General features: G+C 40.2%; 1 protein-coding gene across 4 annotated transcripts in view; it reads right to left on the bottom strand.

Moving 5' to 3' along the window:
• Nucleotides 1-18,486, bottom strand: part of RIN2 (Ras and Rab interactor 2) — a 61,707-nt gene that overhangs the window by 30,710 nt on the left and 12,511 nt on the right. For 3 of the 4 annotated variants that reach the window (XM_058021515.1, XM_058021513.1, XM_058021514.1), the window contains 2 exons: nt 8,659-8,751; nt 2,290-2,384 (listed from right to left, as the gene is read on the bottom strand). In XM_058021515.1, coding sequence (XP_057877498.1) covers nt 2,290-2,384; nt 8,659-8,715 — 152 coding nt within the window. In that variant the 5' untranslated portion in view covers nt 8,716-8,751. Of the gene's footprint in view, nt 1-2,289; nt 2,385-8,658; nt 8,752-18,486 lie in introns of those variants that run through there. The other variant, XM_058021516.1, reaches the window with a different exon arrangement.

Here is an 18,486-nt window from a genome sequence, read left to right as displayed (position 1 = left end):
GCACCAGGCCCATCCCACATGCTCCTGGGCTGCCACTGCACGCAGGAGCTCTCTTGTTACTCCTTCAAAGGTCACTGGAATGGCAGGACAGAAACCTGTACCACTGATTCCCTTTTCTGACAACTCTGCTCATTTGAATTACTGAGACAAATGTCTCAACAGAGGAAAAATGTGAGGCATCAAAACAGTGGGATACTGAAACAGTCCCTCTTAAAATGCTTTTTTGCAAGCCTGTTTTTTTGCCTGGCTTTTACATATTTAGAAGCCAAAGTGAGCCCTTGAATCATTCTTGTATGAAATGGAGTCCTAGTCTTGTCACAATCTTGTATGTATGGAATCATACTGTATGAAAAGGAGAAATGAGCCCAAAATAAAGGAGCATTTAAGATGAGCAGTATAAATCTGAAAGTCACCACATAACCACAAAAAAGCCCAAACCACACTACTAAGGCTGCAGACACATAATTTCATGTCCTTATCTTTCTGAATTCAGCTGAGAGCTCTGCAATGCCTTTCCAGAACTGCTCTGGGTGGCTGTGGTACCTGCTAAGTTGGAAAAAGAGTGAGGAAAATGGACATTCCACTGAGCTCAAATATCCCTAGATCCAAATCCAAAGGTCATTTCTAGACACCAACTGCTGAACAGCAGAAAGCAATAAGAAAACTCCATTAACTGCCAGGTTTTAAATTAACCCCAAAGAAATAAAGTTATGACAGTAAATACAGCCTTGTGAGATGTCTAACATCAGACAGATGTTTAAACAACAACTCTGGAAAACTCTTGTTGAAATTACTAAAATCTTGCTCTGTAGCACTATATTTAAAAAAAGGTGTCAGTGCACAACTAAGTTACTTAACTTACCAACTTTGACACAACTTCTTCCTCACATAGAAGCAGGCAGTTCAGAATTTTTAAATCACAGTAGGTTTGACTTTAGCTCATTTATTCAGCCTTCATATTTCACATTATCATCTTGAAAATATTTTTTTTGATGGCTATTATTATTTTTCATGGAAATTGCATTATTCTTTTTTTACATTAGGTTTACTTTATCTTAAACCAAAATATGTTTTGCAGTCAAGATTAACGAATTAAGATTAAAAATCCATTAAAAAAATCAATAAAAAGAAAACTCATGATCTGTAAAATGGGGAGGTTGAGTTGACTGTTTCCAGCTAAGTGCTTCCACCAAGATTTTAGAATCAGTAGACCTTAGCCTTTCATGCATATGATGTATTCAAAGATACAAGAAGCCTTTTCTTAACTGAAAAGTAGCTGATGATCTCTGAAGTTAATTAGCTGAATTGACAAAAATGAAGAAAGTATCCTTTCTGTCCCTCTAAAAGAACTCTCAAAAGCTCTGAAACTTGAGTAATGTTCAACCAGGGCCATAGCCAAGAACTTTAATTAGTTCAACTGTCTGACATTCTTTACTACTTGGCCAACAAAGCTGCTGCTTAATGTTTTTGAAAATAATCTACACATGCTTTGTTGTAAGTTCTAGCAGATTTCAACAGAATTCACAGGAAGAAAAAGAGCTAAAAATCTTGGATGTAATTCTAAAAACAATTTTCCACTTCATTAACTCACTGCTAGAAGAACAAAGCCCACCAGAGCTCCAGGGCTGGCCTGGACCATGCAGTCAGATAAAACACAACACCTACCACTGGTTGCTTTCCCTTGCAGCAAATATTTCAGGTAAGTACAAAAATGTTCTCTTGTTAATTCTCCAGATGTTTAGCAGGTGTAACTGTTCAAGAAAAGCCAAAATGCTGGGGTCCCATTCTGCCCACTTAAATTTAATTTTTTTATGTGCAAGTTACTCATATATAAATTAACTTAAACACATAACCCACACATGCATCAGCTCATAGCAGTCAATATTTTACTTCCTAACCTGAGGGCATAAATAATTCATGTTATTGTATCTTGAATCTTCAAAAAGCCACTTGAAGCAATGCACATTTTGTCTTTACAGCATGAAGCAAAGCTGTGCCACAGGCAATGGTAATAATAGCAGTAGTTTCCTGCTTTACACATTCATCAGTATCCAAGGTTTTTAACAAGGAAGTGAAGCTCAGTTGCAATTAGAAGGTATTAGTGCAAGTACACCAAACAACTGAATCTCCTGCACAAAGGCAAATTCCTTGGATCAAGAGCAAAATTATCTACACCTCCTATGCTGCCAGGGAGAAAAGTGCTAGGACATAAGCCACCCAAGAAGAAAGCACAGTGAAAACATTCCTGTTGTGGTAGAACAGAACCATGAAAATAAACATTTTAATCACCTTTGCCAATCAGTAGATTCATCTTCCACTGGGGGATCTGTCTGTACCATCTCCTGTTTCAGTTCTCCGATTTCTGAGGCAATTGTGTCAATGAGCTAGAAAGGGACAAAAATAGTATGACATCAAGTGAGTGGAAGAGGCGTGGAAAAGAAGCCAGGGCAAGTTTAGTCACCAGAGATTACAAACTTTTTCTTTTTTTGTAAAATCGTATCCTATTTGGACTTCCCCTTGCAAAGGAACCAGTAAGGGTTGGGGCCACGTTTAAAGGTTCTCAGAGAGAAAGAGTAATTCCTGTTCTGTGCCAGAACAAAACCTTCCAGTTTGGTTAGACTTTTAATTTAAATGAATTGAATTTGCAGCCTACACAACTGAATTTACAGTTGTGCATTATACAGCATCTTACAAGAACTAAATTATTTAGCTGTTTGTACCATTTACCTTTTCTAAAAAAACAATAAAATAGAAGAATTCCACATGCAAGAGTTTTATTTCAGAAGGGACACTAATCCGGAATTACAATATTGTGGAGGATGAAAAGCAATGAAGCAAGAAGGGAGTGGGTGGCTGCTTTTCACATTAGGTTTTGGACTCCACTTGAACACAACAATTCAATTAAAAAAGAAATTGCCTTGCAACCCTTCAGCTCAGGTAGAACACCAACCTAATTCTGGGTATGAGGGCAAAAACTCATTTTAAGGTAGGCAAGATTAGCACTGAGGTTGTATTCTGAGAAATGCAGAATTTGCTAGCCAGACTTTAGGGAAACACTTTGTTGAGCAGAAACCAACCATGAAATTTGCAAAGCCTGCTCTCTTGAACACTTCTTTGTAGCCAATGCATCAATTTTGTTTGTCATGCCATACCATGAGAGCCTATAAAGCCTAGCAGATTTCCCTCTCTCCTGCCAGCAGGGAATCCAATAAAAGGTGTGCAGCGATGTAGCAATCTCTACCATCACCCCTGCACATCAGAACAAACAAAAACCCTGGAATATGAAGCAGAAACAGCTTTGGGTCCAAGTCAGAACAGTCTTCACAGCTGCCCTGAAGGTGTGAGCCTGAGTCCCACTCAGGGCAGGCAACTCAGTACAGCAGCATTTTCAAAGAATTGCAGGCATCATTTTCCTAAATTGTTACACTGGAATTTTTCCTCCACCTCAGGATTTCACACTCTCCTTTGCTGAGCACCATTATTCCAATCAATTCAAAAGAAGTTTTAGTCTCTGTTTACAACTGGTCAACTCAAATAACTGAACCTTATGTAAGAATGAATTAACATTACCCACACCCTAAGGGTTTTCTTCTGTCCAAGTCAGAGTTCAAAGTGTTGGAAATTATATGAAGTTTAGCATTTTTTAATGTAACTTTAGTCAGGGAGAAAGGAATTGAAGTTTCTCTTCAAAGGACTGTTCCACCACAAGGTCTGATGAGCTTAACATCTTGTCAGACTGGGAGCAGCACACAAAAAAGAAGACACACAAAAGATAACAACCATTAATTAATGTCAACTCCAAACATCACCCCTGGCATGGTCCAAGACTCCTGGTCTGGGAAGAGATAGATAAGAGAATGAAGAATGAGAAACTAATCAACATTAAAGGCAAACCAATAACCCAGAGGAAACCAAATACAACTGAGTTAACTCTGTTAGCAGGCTTTGACCTGAGCTGTGACAAAACCCATCTCCCTCCCAGAAAACAAAATTTCAGCAAAGAACTCTCATCCAAACTGTGCTAACAGCCAAGTAATCTTAATGCTTTTGAATTTGTATGCCTGCCTTGAAGAGAACTCTGCAGAAATTATTCCTGAGAGGAATTCTACCATCTTTAGCAATTTTGTTTCTCTTTCTAAAGAGGACTTGCACAAAATGGCACATTTCAAGCAGCCTTATGCTCACATTCTATTCTTTAGGCTATATTTCTTGGGTGTGCTACACAGCCTCCATGACAAATGAGTTTCTGAAAAGTCAATACACTCCAGGCAAGGAAACCAGGTCAAAGTGTGGCATCAAACCCCAGACTGACCTGTGAAGTTCTCCAGGATGGAACACACCACAGCCCAACCAAGACCAATCACCTACCACCCTGTACTCCACTTGAACTAAAACACTGACCTCTAGGAAGAAACTCCTCATTTTTTTCTAGAATAAACAAAAAATATTTCTGCAATTTCAACTAATTTTCCTTAATGACAAGAAAGTTGCTCTTCCCTTGATTCATGAAAATCTTATGGAGTCACATCATTTGTGTATCCTTGCAATTATCTGACCCATCCTGTTACAACAGCATTTTTCTACAAAAAATGTAAGGTGCAGTCAAGATTTTATGACAGCATTTCCCAGTATTTAGGGCCAATGAAGCTTCTGGTGATTACACAGCACACGTGATGCACAGGTGACCAGCATCACACAAGGTGAGCTGTTAATAATAACCTGTTTCTACAAAACACAGGAAGGATCCTGCCTATGTACTATTATTAGCTCCAGCCCTAAGCAAACAAGCAGCAGCAGAAGGCTCTGACTTTTTACTGCAAGGCTAAGAATATCAGAATTCTTCAAAGAGACTGCTCTATTTGCAACAAGTATGATACTTCTTTGGCTGGAAATAATGGGAAAACTCATCCCTTTGTTTCAACAGACTTGAAATCAACACAGTAAGAGGCAACTTCCAAAGGAAAATGCAAGAGAAGTGGATGTATACATTTGTCAGAGGCCCCTGCTAGTGTAAAACAGCATACATGAGACCAATGACTTAAATAGTAATCAGAAGAAATCTGTTGTGGACTGTTTAGGTTTGTGAAATAGATATTACCCTGTTATACTATAGAAAGAAGAGGTTTACCTGAAAAATGCACTTGGAAATATGACATCTTCTCAGGTGGTTAATTAATCAGTATTTCATAAAAAACAAAATTAAAATGAGATCTTCTATAACATTATAAAACAGCTATTTTTGTGTGCAATGATTTTTCCTTTGGAATTTATTTCTGATAAAGCACTGTTCTGTAAATTCAAAAGACACTACAGTATAACCACTGTAAACCCAAATAATAATTATGACTCAGGCAACATGAATTCACACAGCAGCCCAGTACAGTACTGCCTAACCAAATCTATCCTAAACATCAGATTGCCAAACACCCATGTACTAACTGTTTACATTCCTAACATCCATGAACGAAATTATGAAATGCAAACATCTTAAACCACAGCATTTCCTTTCATAAAGCACCACACTCTGCTTATTGTCAATTGATTCAGAGCTCAGCAAGACTGAGCTCAGCTTTTGGGAGCTGGCAAGGGTGACACTGAAACTCCTACACACAGTCCACAAACATGGCGCCTCAGCATTCTCTTACCATAACACAACATTTTTTGCTTTGCACCATTTTTTGCTTTGCACCATTTTTTGCTTTGCACCATCCAGGATGTTTTACAAGCAGCAAAAATGTGTGTTCACCAGAAGCAAGTCATTCTCAAGGGTTCCAGTCACATTTGTGAAGCTGCTCTACTGACACTCACATCACTGCCATGCATCAGGGAAAGAAAGCACATGCCCAGGACCAGATATTGACAGTGCCTCTCCCAGAAACCCAGCATAACTACAGCTCTTATTACTCACTGGACTAGAAGAGTTTCTTGTTCCCAAAGACAGGTGGCTTTGATTTAATGTCTGCTCCCAGACATTTTTAGAAAAAAAACTGTGTGACAACTGAATTCCTGCTCTTTGTGCTGAAATGTAAATAAGCTCGTACAGAGAATTAACAAAATTGCCATCATTCTGAGAAGACACTAAAAGAGCCAAGATGACCAGTGCAGAATGTTTCCAAGCATTGAGATTTACAAGAACTCAAGAGGAAAAGATAAGATGGGTGCTTCTAATCGGGCAAGGGGACATGGGTTGAAGACAGCAAGATTATAATCAGACTAGACAAATGAGCCTCAGCACTTACCACTCCCCCTTCCTGCCAGCATCTCATTTTTCATTCTTTCTGGAGACCTGCATCCTCCTTGGCATCCCATCTTTTCCTTCCTGTTTTGATAAGCAGAACGCAGCAACCCTCACAGAGAGCCCTGTGTGAGGAGGTGGCCGAGTGCCAGAGATGAGCCCGTCTGAGAACGCTGCTGCTCAACTTGTGCAAGGCTCTGAATGCAATCCAATATTTTGATACACGTCTGCAGATTCTGGTGAGCTGTGAATTCTCAGGGCTGCTGACCTTGCTCAGTATCTTATTCATCAGAAACAAAGTTTTACCTGATGCTTGGTTTTAGAACAGAAAAGCTTTGCTGGTGTAAAACAGAAAAGCTTTGCTGGTGTAAAACCTCTGATGCCAGTTCAGTAAACACTGGAACATTTTGATGAGCAGGAGGATAATTCAGTAAAGAGGACATTTGTCAGAGACATATACTCAGCCCCTTGCCTTCCCACAGACTCTCTCTGTAACCACTGGCAAGTTATTCAGTCCCAGAATTGTCCAAGACAAACCCCATCATTGCCTCATTCTTATTACTTGCTGGCTCTGAGCATTCACCAATCACAAGGTGTAGAGTCCACAGGATTTAGCCTCTAAAACTACAGACTTCTGCTCTGTCTAAAATGGGGATAAAACAGTGAAAACAATGGCTGTGAAAAAAAACTAAGACATGGTTAGAAGCTGTAGCAATGAGAACTACTTAAGAACCAGAAAAGAAAAGATAAAGTTGGAATTTCCCCACTGGTATTTGTCAGCAATTTTTCTGGCAAATGTTGCTGAGAATGGTAAGATACTCCCTCAAGAAGATTTAAGTGCCCTGAGAATCTGCACACCAACATGGTAAAGGTTTCTTAACAAGCACAATGTGAGAGCCATGTGCAAGGACAGGGGACAGTCTGCCCCTGTGGGAGAGCATCCTGAAGAACAGATCAGCAGGGATAAAAGGCCATATCATGATTACTAGGTCTCCTAAACACAGTCAGACAAAGCAAATTAAAATAATGCAAACTCAAAAAATCTGATGTGCCAAGTATTTTGCTTGCTCACCAGCTCAGCTGTAGCAAACAAATGTAGCTGTTGTCACAATTCTGGTCACATGGCAGAGGGAAGAAATAAAAGATAATTTCACTGTACACACACAAGCTACCAGGTGCACTGCACACAGGCTGGGTGCAGCTTCCAATCCCACACTCTGTGCTCAGAACCATGGTCCAACAGTGCAACTTCCAAGGGCTGGAAAAGGAGCTTGGAGGCATCTTATTCCCTGCCAGATGTCTTTAAGAAAATGCAGGACCAGTTTTCCAACTGACAATGTTCCTTGAAATTGCCCAGGCAGACTAGAGACTGCATTTCTAATCATTTAGAGTAACTGCAACCCCATCATCATCATGAACAAAACAGCTGTTCCAGCATCCATTTTCTACATAAGAATTACACAAGGAGATCCCAAAGTTCTGCAGAAATTGATGCAGAAAAAAACTGGGTACTTGCCTACAGTCCCATCTGACACCAGGAGTCCTTCAGCATACATGCAAGAGACAACCTAGAGATATTTTTAGGAACTGACACAATATTAGAAAATAGGGCTGTTCTCCCTATTTGGCTATCAACAAGGCTGATGTTTGTACTCCTGAGTTATTAAAGTAGCTGAAGTGTGCTGCAGAGGTGGTTCCTGTCACTGGACGACCCTGGTAACTGCTGGGCAAGGCAAAAGGAAAACACGATTGTTCATTTCCTAAAGATTTCCCCAAGGGAAACTTCTGCCCCAGAGGAAGAGAAGGAATGGAAACAGCAACACCCCAAGATGGCAGCATCAGTATCTTTCACTGGAAGAAGCTACAGTAAGTGATGAATAGTCTAAGGGATGTAAATTTTGTAAATTTTGATGGCTCCCTAAAGCAAAACCCTGCCCAGCAAGGCAGCCACTGTGACCCTGGCACATCATACTTTGAAAACTGCACTGGTAACTCCTACTGCAGCCTGGCTTTTTGGGATGCCAGTTGTTCTCAAAATAGACAAGGAAATGAAACCAATTTTCAATCCAGTAATGGAAATCATGAATCTGTACCACAGCTTTAAGTGACACAAATCTAGTTTATGAAGGCTCCAATAATTTTATGCCTGTGCATAATAAAGCTTATGTTCTCAGCATTAGCAGCAAAAAAAACCATGACCTATTTTACACCAAATATTCTACTCGATGTACAGAAAAAATATACATGTGAAATAACTTGGGGGTGATCTTAGCCACAAATCTGCCTGTAAAAAGAAATGCTCAATAAGTACTTCTCTTTTTACAGAAAAGGCTCACTATGTATCACAGAGAGCACTGCACATTCTGCTGTGCTCATTTCACATAACCCAAGTATTTTATGTTCTGTTTAAGTATCCCATTTACCTTAAAGAAACTTCCTCTTTTGTCCACACAACGGCTTCTCATGGTCAAAGACGACATCTTCCCTGAGAAGACTCCACTGTATGCCTTGATCTCCTAAAAGCAGACACATTTTTGTCATGGTTAGTCCAGTCTGTAGGAAATTCCTCTGCAATTCTAAGCCACAGAAACAGTCACAACAAGCCTTCTGCCAAACCCTTCCTGTCAACAACATCATGCCATTTATTTCCTACCAGAGTCCTTCCATATCCCTTCAGTCCATTATTTTTCCATAAACTGCTTCAAAAATACAGTGTTACTCAGAGCTCTGTATCTCTCCCTTCTTTTCACAGCTGATCCTGTAGCTGTGACTAGATTTTAATGTGCTCATTAAAAAAGAATGCTAAAGCATAATGATTGCTTTCTTTGTTTACTTGACCTCAGTCTGCAGTACAAACAGAACAAAATGTTAGATGTCATTACAATCCAGTCTCAAATATTACAGTATTAGCAGGACTTATCAGGAGAGAAAAAAAGCAGTTTAAAATCACCCACAAGGGAGAAAACAGTCTACCATTAAAGTAAAAACCAGCAAACAACAACAACAAAAAGCCCAAACACCCCTCAAAAATGCTGCTTCAGATTTCTAAAATGCAACTGAGTCATATTCAAGTCAGGAACTGAAGATGAATTTAGGAAGAAACAGCATTTTCTGCTGTCAGGTAAACTGAAGGAACAGTTCAACACCCAGGACAATACAGTGAGGAAAATCAAGAGGGGGATCTCCATCTGAAGTAGAGTAGCAGAGTTCCTCTAAAGCCACAACCAATTCACACCAGTAATTTGTAACCAGTTTCTGAACCAAGCAGGATTCATTTCCATGGCTAAAAAGTCATCTTAGGATTTTTACAGGTAAGCTGAGACCGTATTTAAACAGCCCAACTCTTCTCCTTGCACACACATTTTCCAACCACATATCAGGGAGTTTTGTTGGAGGTTTCAGCTACCAAAAGGGGCAAATAATACAAGTGCAAAACATTACAGAGCAGAGACAGAGACACAGTTTTTGATTTGATACAAGCAGAAATTAAAAATAAAAGGCTTCAGCAGCAGTGAACACCAAGTTTAGTGGTGTGGCTGCAGAGGGAGATGGAGCAGAACAAAGCAGCTGGGACAGAGAATGCTGACTGGTAAAACCCCAAATTTGACACACACCCCACACCAAATACATGCATGCTTCTGCTTCCCTCTAATGCCTTATGAGAAAGAATTGACAGGAGTGAGGAAGACCAAGGCAGAAGGGTTAAACGAAAAGCACTGTCAAACAAAAGTACTTGAGGAAACAGAGAGGTACAAGCAGGAGCAAAGAAACATTTTAGTTTTAATATGTAGCAAGAGGCTTTAAATAGTTCATCTTGTTTCCAGAGGTCCTACCACAAAAGCACTAGAATTGGTTACATTTTTCCAAAAGCAGCCATGGCAGGAAGCTCAGCAACATGCCAGTTTTCCAGGCAGGGTTTGCAGACTTTGAATGCTGAAAGTAAAATCTTGAATTCTGCACTGTTGTGAAAACCAAACACTGGGGAATGAGCAAGAGAAGATAAAAAAATAGTGCTGAGAAAAAAATTTAAAAATAAAAAATTCCAACTTTCTTAATAAATCAGTTTATTTAAAGGATACACTCCTGGTGAAGCTCTAAAGAATTGTGAACTGTGTTTCTTTACCTAGAAGTGTGCTTAAATAACTTGACTGCACTAATTCCATAAGAGATGATGTTCAGTGGGTGGTTTTACAGGTGCTATTAAATGAGTTGAGCTCTGTCTCCTCATTTGCCACATACACAAGGGGACAGAACAGCTGGTCCCCTCTGGGGAGCATAAGAAATTATATATTTTTAAAAAATCTTATTTAGATCAATTCGGGAAAGAAAATTTTCACCTGAGAGTGTTAAGGAGTTACATTAGAGGGTTATGAGCAAGATCCTGCTGTTGTCTGTACATCTCCATTCTCAGTCATTAGTCACTCAATTTGCAAACAACAACTCCTTCACAATAAATCTCATGGGTTTTAATTTTTTTTTTTTTTCAATTTAACCACAAGGATGTCTGCATGCAATCCTATTACCAAAACAAGACCATGCTGGTATTTTTACATTCTCCACTCAAATGTACGGAGGAAGGAAAACACACACACAGTTTGTGTACTTCAAAGAGTGGTATGACTCCAGTCAGAAGAAAGCCTCAAACAAAACCACTGCTTATTTCACTTGTAAGAGGTTCTGGAGCTCTAAACTTCTATTACTGTCACTATTTATGCAACATTACTGCTATCTGTAGGACCTTAACTCTAAGCCTCAGCTGGGCTCTTCTCAGCTCCACACAGCCTCAATCCCCACCACTTTTCATGGTTATAAGTAATTTAAAACTAACTTAGGGTAACCTAAATAATATTTAATGTCTGAGTGGGTTTTAGTATTCCTGACTAAAATCAGCACAATGGGAAACACTGCTGGGCTTCTTTGTGTTTGTTGGGAAGGGTTCTTTTGGTGCAGATACTTCTTTTTCAATAACACAAGATATTAGGGCTTGCTGGTAAAATGGACAGCCAGGCTGGTTGCAACACCCCAAAACCTGGGGGCAGGCTCCTACCTTGGAGCTGAGAGTTATTTCCATATCATGCAGAAAAAACTGCAGAAAAAAAAACCTGCTGTCAGGAGGCTCCATTTCTCTCCATAGCTGTGCACATCTGATCTCACTCAGATCCAAGGCAGGCTGGGAAACCACTGCTCTGAAGCTGTCCTCGTTGAATTTGGACGGCATGAGGCTGTCAGAAACAAAAAATCTCCATCCTCTGACTGAGAAGCTGGGTGGAGCAAGTCAGCAAAGCTTGTCATCTCCTGCACCTACTGCAGAGAAGCCTCTTCTCCTCCTCCTGTGCTCCAGGCACCGAGACAGATTCACTCAGACAGATTCACCCAGACACTGCCCAGGTGCTGCCTGCCCAGAAACCCACCTGGAAATGTCACCAGGCTGCAGGGCCAGCTCACTGTGTAATTCATTCCTTTTGCCTGGCCATCTGGAGGGAAAAGCCTCCTCTGTGTCCCAGGGCTTTGTCCCAGCTCTCCCAGACACTCCCTACCCACAGCACTGCCTTCCTGCAGCTCCTGTGTGTGACCAACAGGACAGGGCAGGGACAAGGCATGACCTGTCTGCTTGGAAAACCTCCCTCAAGTCCAATGCTACTGCATGATGCTCATGCAAACTGTATATTTCAAAAAACAGGTGCTTTTTATCTGTCTTCCATTCCCTTCTCCTGCTGGTTTTCACTCACACAGGAATGCCAGAGCACCTTCCACTTGCTTGTATGCAATCTGATTTCTGACTCTTCATCAAAACAGCTCCTGCTTTACTCCCTCTACTGCAATTTTATTTGGATTTTTTGGTATGCTCTTATACTTAACTATATTAGACCACTGTGACCGTGTTCACAGGGGTCTTAGGATGAGGGACAAGATGAGGATTTGACTTTATGTTTCAGAAGGCTTGATTTATTATTTTATGATATATATTACATTAAAACTATACTAAAAGAATAGAAGAAAAGATTTCATCAGAAGGCTAGCTAAGAATAGAAAAAGAAAGAATGATAACAAAGGTTTGTGGCTCGTGATTTGCCATTAATTAGAAACATCCAAGATGGGCCAATCAAAGATTTACCTGTTGCATTCCACAGCAGCAGATAATCAATGTTTACATTTTGTTCCTGAGGCCTCTCAGCTTCTCAGGAGGAAAAATCCGAAAAAAAGGATTTTTCATAAAAAGATGTCTGTGACAAGATCACCTCATTGGACTTTTCAGGATCCTTCCCTTTAATCCTCTCATTCCAATCCTGCTTTTACAAAGCAAAACATCTCATTTTCTTTAGCCCAAAGACAAAACAGTCTGTCTCTGCCTCCCCCAAGCTCAGCCACAGCAATCTGTACAAACTCCCTGCCCACAATCCTCCCACAATCCCAACTCTTCTCTTTCCTAAGGAATCAAGGCTGTCAAACTGCACTAGCTTTCTGTTCCTTAGTTCCTAACTAGGATTTTTGATGTTTTGGCCAACCTAACAAGACAAAAAGATAGCAACAAGAAACTCCATGTATGCCACCACTGAAGGAAGAGCTCTGCAGCTTTCCTTTTGCTGGCTGACCCACAGAATTATCACCTTTTTATTTTTCCTGCATTTTAAATGTGATTTACCCCACTAAAGAAACTCAGTCTGCCCTCTTTCATTCTCTGCCTGTAAAGGCTGTGCAATCATTGAGCACAGACTCACAGAAACTACCTCAGGCAAATGAAGAAATGGTTTTACTGTTCTGCAGCCAAGAAAATACAGGAGAAAATATCACTCCAGACCTGAAGTACAAGCTGGCAAAGGTCACTGATGTCAGAACTAATGCTGGCTGCTACCTGTCAGAGCATTCCCTTGGCCAGCATGGGATACAGCTGGAATACAATCCCTACTGCCCCATAACAGTAAAGCATGGAAGACAGAGATAAGCTACTACAGATGTACTTGTAAAACCTACTAGCATCATATTACAATCAATTTTTACAGCAATTTATAAATACACAGTATTAAAATAACTAAAATTAATTTGGTGAACCCATTTTCTGGTGGGTTAAAGTAGAAACCAGAAATGGGAAGGATAAATACATTTTACATAATAAAAAAAAGTAAAAACAAACCACCCTGCTCAAATGCAACTCTACACTTGACAAGAGTGCCAAGAGATATACACAGTACTTCAGATTTTCAGCAAATGTAATCATCTTCATGCAGTTCATTTCCCTGTTCTCCCAGTGCATTTGCCAGTCCCAGGGAGCAGGCTGTGTTCATCTCTAACCTACAAAGCCCTGGTTTGTCCAATTACTCTGACCTTATCTGAATCTTGGCAAAATTAAACTTTTCCTTTTGAAAGTATTTCCTCTGAGAAGCTGACTGCAAGCCTCCTTCCAGGAACACAGATACAACTGAGCACAGTATCACTTTGAAAATCTATCAAATAAGACCTTCAGTCTGCAAACTATCGCTGGTGCCAGGATCTGGCAGATCTCTCAACTCAAATGTTGCATTGTGTTAACACAGCTGTATCCACAAGCAAAATGTGAGGGAATTATGTAAAAAGAAATCCTAATTTCCATCATTCTTCCAGCTGCAGAAAGGGTTTACAGTCTTTTTTTTTTTTTTTTTTTTTTTTTAATTCAAGTAATGCAAGGGCACATTACTTGTAGAAAACAAGTAAGACATACAGCAAAAATGGAAAGTCACTCTTTATACACAAAGAGTTTTACAAAATGTTTGTATTTTGCCATTTTATTTAAAGAGTTTTAAAACCTTGCAAATAACAAAAATTCCCTCACTCTCCTTTTCCTTCAAGCACTCTTTATACTGTTTTTTGTTACCTAAACATAATAATGTGTTTGTGTGAGCTGCTCCTCCAAGAAAGCCACCAGTATGAGGTCAGTGAGTACTTCAGTCAGTATTTCTGCCCTGGGTGTAAAGATGATTTTACAAAGACATTCCCTACATGTAGGCAGAAGGGCCATGAGCAACTCTTAGCAATCCTTTTCAGGAAACAATGCTGTCTTCATAAACTGCAAAGGAAACAGAAATTTGCAACTTTCCAAAGGCAGTGAGGGGCGTCACAGGTAAATTGTATCAGTGCTGCTCATCTGGCTTAGCATAACAATGATGCTAAATCACAGCCAGCTCTCCAAGGACACTCCACATCACCATGAAGTACCAGCCAGTGTTTAAGAAGCTGTCACCAGCACAGACTGATCTCCAGGGGCTGTGACAAGAAACCCACCTGGACAGACCGAATTCCAGGGGCTGTGATCCAGTCTATGCATCAGTCATGGCATAAAGTGGGAACATCACTGCCAGATTTATCCACTGGTCTTTCTACATCTGCTTTCAGCCTGTCATCACTCCTGCCTCAACCAATCTTTTGCCAGCAGGCTTATTTTTTCCCCTTGGTTCCAGATCCTATGTGCTGGCAGCCTTTTATGAGACTAAAGGATAAAGAGGAGTTATTACTTTGAACTTGTTTTAGTACAGCACTCTCAGGAGAGGCTTTAAGTCCCATCAGATTTTGGGCAGATCCACTGTCTCACTCCCAGCTGTCTACCCACCTCTTTTATCTACAAAGCCATAAATTCAGAAATGAAAGCATCTGAAAATCCCATCTGAAGGGCACAAGATTCATCCTGGCTCTGCTCCCATCAACATGAGCAGACATGGCATCACTCTTTCCAGCAGAAGCACACAGTTATGCAAACACTGACTGCCTCAGAAAAGCCAATCGTCAAAAAAAGCCTCCTACAAGAGCTTTGTAGGAGCAGGGCATGTTGCAAAAGCACAGCACCCCACCAGGAGAGCTCTGTTTGCTGCTAGCACTGTCCCTCTGCACCCCTTCCCAAGTTTCTTCTTCCTCTCCTCCACTAAACAACCTCTTCCTGCTTGCTCCCATGGCATAGTTTCCACATTACTGAAAGGGAATAAAACCCCAAGTCATTTCCTCTGGCACAGCATTCAGTCATGGAGGATACTACCAAGCCTCTCATAAGAGAATGATTGTTTGTTGATACATTCATGTCTTGTTTTGCCTCTGGAAATGTCAGGGAAATAAATATAGGAAGAGATTGACTTTGATTTGGATAACCTTTCAGAAGGTTTTTATTCTTCCCAAATTCCCTGGCCTACATACCTCACAAAAACTAATGTTTCTTGCAGTATTTCTGTAATTTCCACTTACCATTCCTGCCAAAACCACTGAATAATAAAAAGAATAACATTCACAAGTGTTTTCAAACATCTTTAAAAAGTTTAACGTAGAGCTGCACTTCCTGGGAGAAGCAAGAAAAAGTAATTGCTTGAATTGTTCCACAGTCTAGAGGAACTCCAGAATTCCTAGTGACACTTTAATGCAAAGGGACACGGGGTTCAGCACCTACATCTAGATGGACATGTCACTTTGAAGTCACTCCCCCTTGTCCCACCTTAAAACATTTCTTCCTTGTGGCACAGTCTCATGTACATCAAAGCTTGTGCTCATTTTGCTCAACGCTTCCAGAAAAGCTTCAGCTGATTTCCAGTAAGAGCAATTCTCTATTCAGGGCTAGGGGAACACAAATTCTTTTGTTAAACTCTTCTTCACATAATTCACTGAGAAGGATTGCATTTGTTCACCCAAAGCAATGCACAAATGGGAAACAATGGCAGACAGATCTAGAAGTTGTTTGACCTAAAAAGTAAATATGAGACATGGATTGCAAGACAGAAAAGTGATCTGAAAGGAACTGCAAAACCTGTGATTTTTAAAGCCCTAAATATCTTTTAGGCTCTTTATTACTAAAAAAAATGTGAAGTAGTTTGTATACCACAAACAATGACAAATATATCTTCTTTTAATTCTAATGCAATAGCATTTTCTAGTTGTGTTTGTTGCATCACCAATATGCTTAACAGGTATCTCTTTGTAAGAAAATAACTCCTTATAATAGCAAGCAATGGTTTCATTATTCCCTATGAAATGTTTTGCAAAGTAAACTGCTGCTCAGGAGGCAGCCAATGCCAAAGAAACTACATCCTGCATTTCATAGAATCAACAGAAATATTTCCATGGATGGCCATAATTACTGGAATGAGTTAGCACAGGGCATTACACGGTGTGCAAGAAGAATCTGTAAGATCAGGAGCCCCTTAGGCTGTAATTCCAAGCTCCATTTAAAAGCCTGTGCTGTGCACCTCAGTTCAGCACAGGGCAATGATTAACCAGGGAACCAACACCCCTCTCTTTATTCTGGTGTTGACCTTATGCTCATCTTTGTGTGACACATTCAAAACCACTAATCTAATGGTTTAGCTATTAACTAAGGAATCAGATGATCAGAAATGCACCACACTTGGCACCTTGTTTTTTGGATAGCTCCCAGTGACAGAAACTGCTCATTTCCAGTACACAGGCTGCTCTTCCTCTGAGCTGAGTACACTAAGTTAAATACAGACTGCTTTATTTCAGCTGAGTCCATGGTAAAGGCTCATTTTTGAATTCCTTAATCAAAACTGTTAAGATGTAATCATCTGGGACACTCCTCAGTTTAGCCCTTAGCATTAGTTAGGAATAATTTCACCTTTTCTTCTTTATTCACACTTTCAGCACATTACATGAAATAGTAAATTTTGTGGACCACAGAAACTCAGGTTTTATACCAAACACTAAGTTCACAAGCACCAAGGAGACAAACCTAAACAGTGTAGCACTATATTTAAAACAGAAAGATGTTTTGGGATTCCAGGAAGCATATGTGCCCTCTCTGGTCTATGCACAGTCCAGAAGTACCAGAGTTTATGCACTCTTGTGATTTAAGAAACGTGCCTCACATTTGGTGAGAACTTTGATGTGTAATTAGTTTTTGTTCCCCATGAAAACTGAGAACAGCACTGCCCTACGTCAGAGGGTTTTCTCATTGAGTGAACCACGCAGAAGTGACAATTCCAGACACTGGAAACAGGGGTGACTTACAGGAACCCCTCAGTGCCACCAGGACACGTGCACAGGAAAGAAAGGTGGGACCAGAGGAGTGGGACAAGGTCCCATCCCCTGATCAGCCTGCAGGGAGGGCTGGACCAGCTGAATTCTGCAAGCCCCTTCTGACCTCTGGTTTTTGCAAAGATGTCACAGAGTGGGAAGGGGAAGGAATGGGGAAGTGTGTGCTGGGGAGGGTGGGTATTATTTTTGGTGGGGTTTTGGTTTGCTTTGTTTGCTTCTTTTGCAATACCAAAATATCAGAGGAAAAGCATAAATTATTCTTACTCCGTTTCACACGGGGGGGAGACTTCCACTGCTCCAAAATCCATTTTTACATTTCATCACAAGGGAATTGCTAAATTTGCATAAGCCAAAAGGAAGCTTTAAGTCAAAAAGCATAATATCAGCTTAAATAATTAATAACTCAGACTTTAACCTTTGTATTTATTAGCAAACGACACACCCCCAAGCACAAAAAACTGTGGGAAAAAAACAACTGAACTTGGAACAAACAAATTAATGTACTGTTGGAACTACATATCAATAGGAAGGATAAAAATTTGGATGTATGTTTTTTTACATGGACAATCTAAACAAACCACAACTATTATTGATCTACCACTGGGAAAATGTTTAAAAATACCCTGGGGCAGCTCACCTAGTAAGAGATATGCAAATATTTATCCAAGTTTAAAAAATGAGGAAAAATTGCAGTGATGGATCCTGATTTTTTGCCTCCTAAAGGAAGTATACTAAGTGTTGTAGGTTAGCTGGTGTGAAGGCAGTGAAATTCTTGCAAGGATCCATTTTCAAGCTGCCTGTTTAGGCATGCAAAGCATCCCACATCCTGAACAACATCAAGTGACTAACCTGAGGGCACTCCAGCTGCAGGGGTGGATTTGCTTTCTGTTCAATAACAATTTTGTTTGCTTGTCGTTAGTTATATTTGCACTAGTGCTTTCCGACCAAGAGGTCAATGCAATCCAGCAGACTGCATGAGGAAGATCACATGTGAGTTTTTGTGGTTGCACTGTTTATTTTAAACAGCTGGACATCAGACATGATGGACAGTTTGCTTCTTTTTTCACTAAGCACTCACTACTAATTTTTGAAGAATGCTGCAGATTTAAGAAGCACTTTTTGTAGCACACTTTTAATGTGGTTCCACACCCTCGAGGGGGCACAAACACAGCAAACCATGAGCCTGAGTACCAAGGAGCAGATTTATTTCTCAATGAACAAAAGAAAATATTTTCACTAGAAAAACTTCA

Source organism: Melospiza georgiana, chromosome 3 (assembly GCF_028018845.1).
Source record: "Melospiza georgiana isolate bMelGeo1 chromosome 3, bMelGeo1.pri, whole genome shotgun sequence".
Classification (NCBI taxonomy): Eukaryota; Metazoa; Chordata; class Aves; order Passeriformes; family Passerellidae; genus Melospiza; species Melospiza georgiana.
Note: the sequence above shows the minus strand (reverse complement) of the source record. Positions and strands in the feature narration are given on the sequence as shown.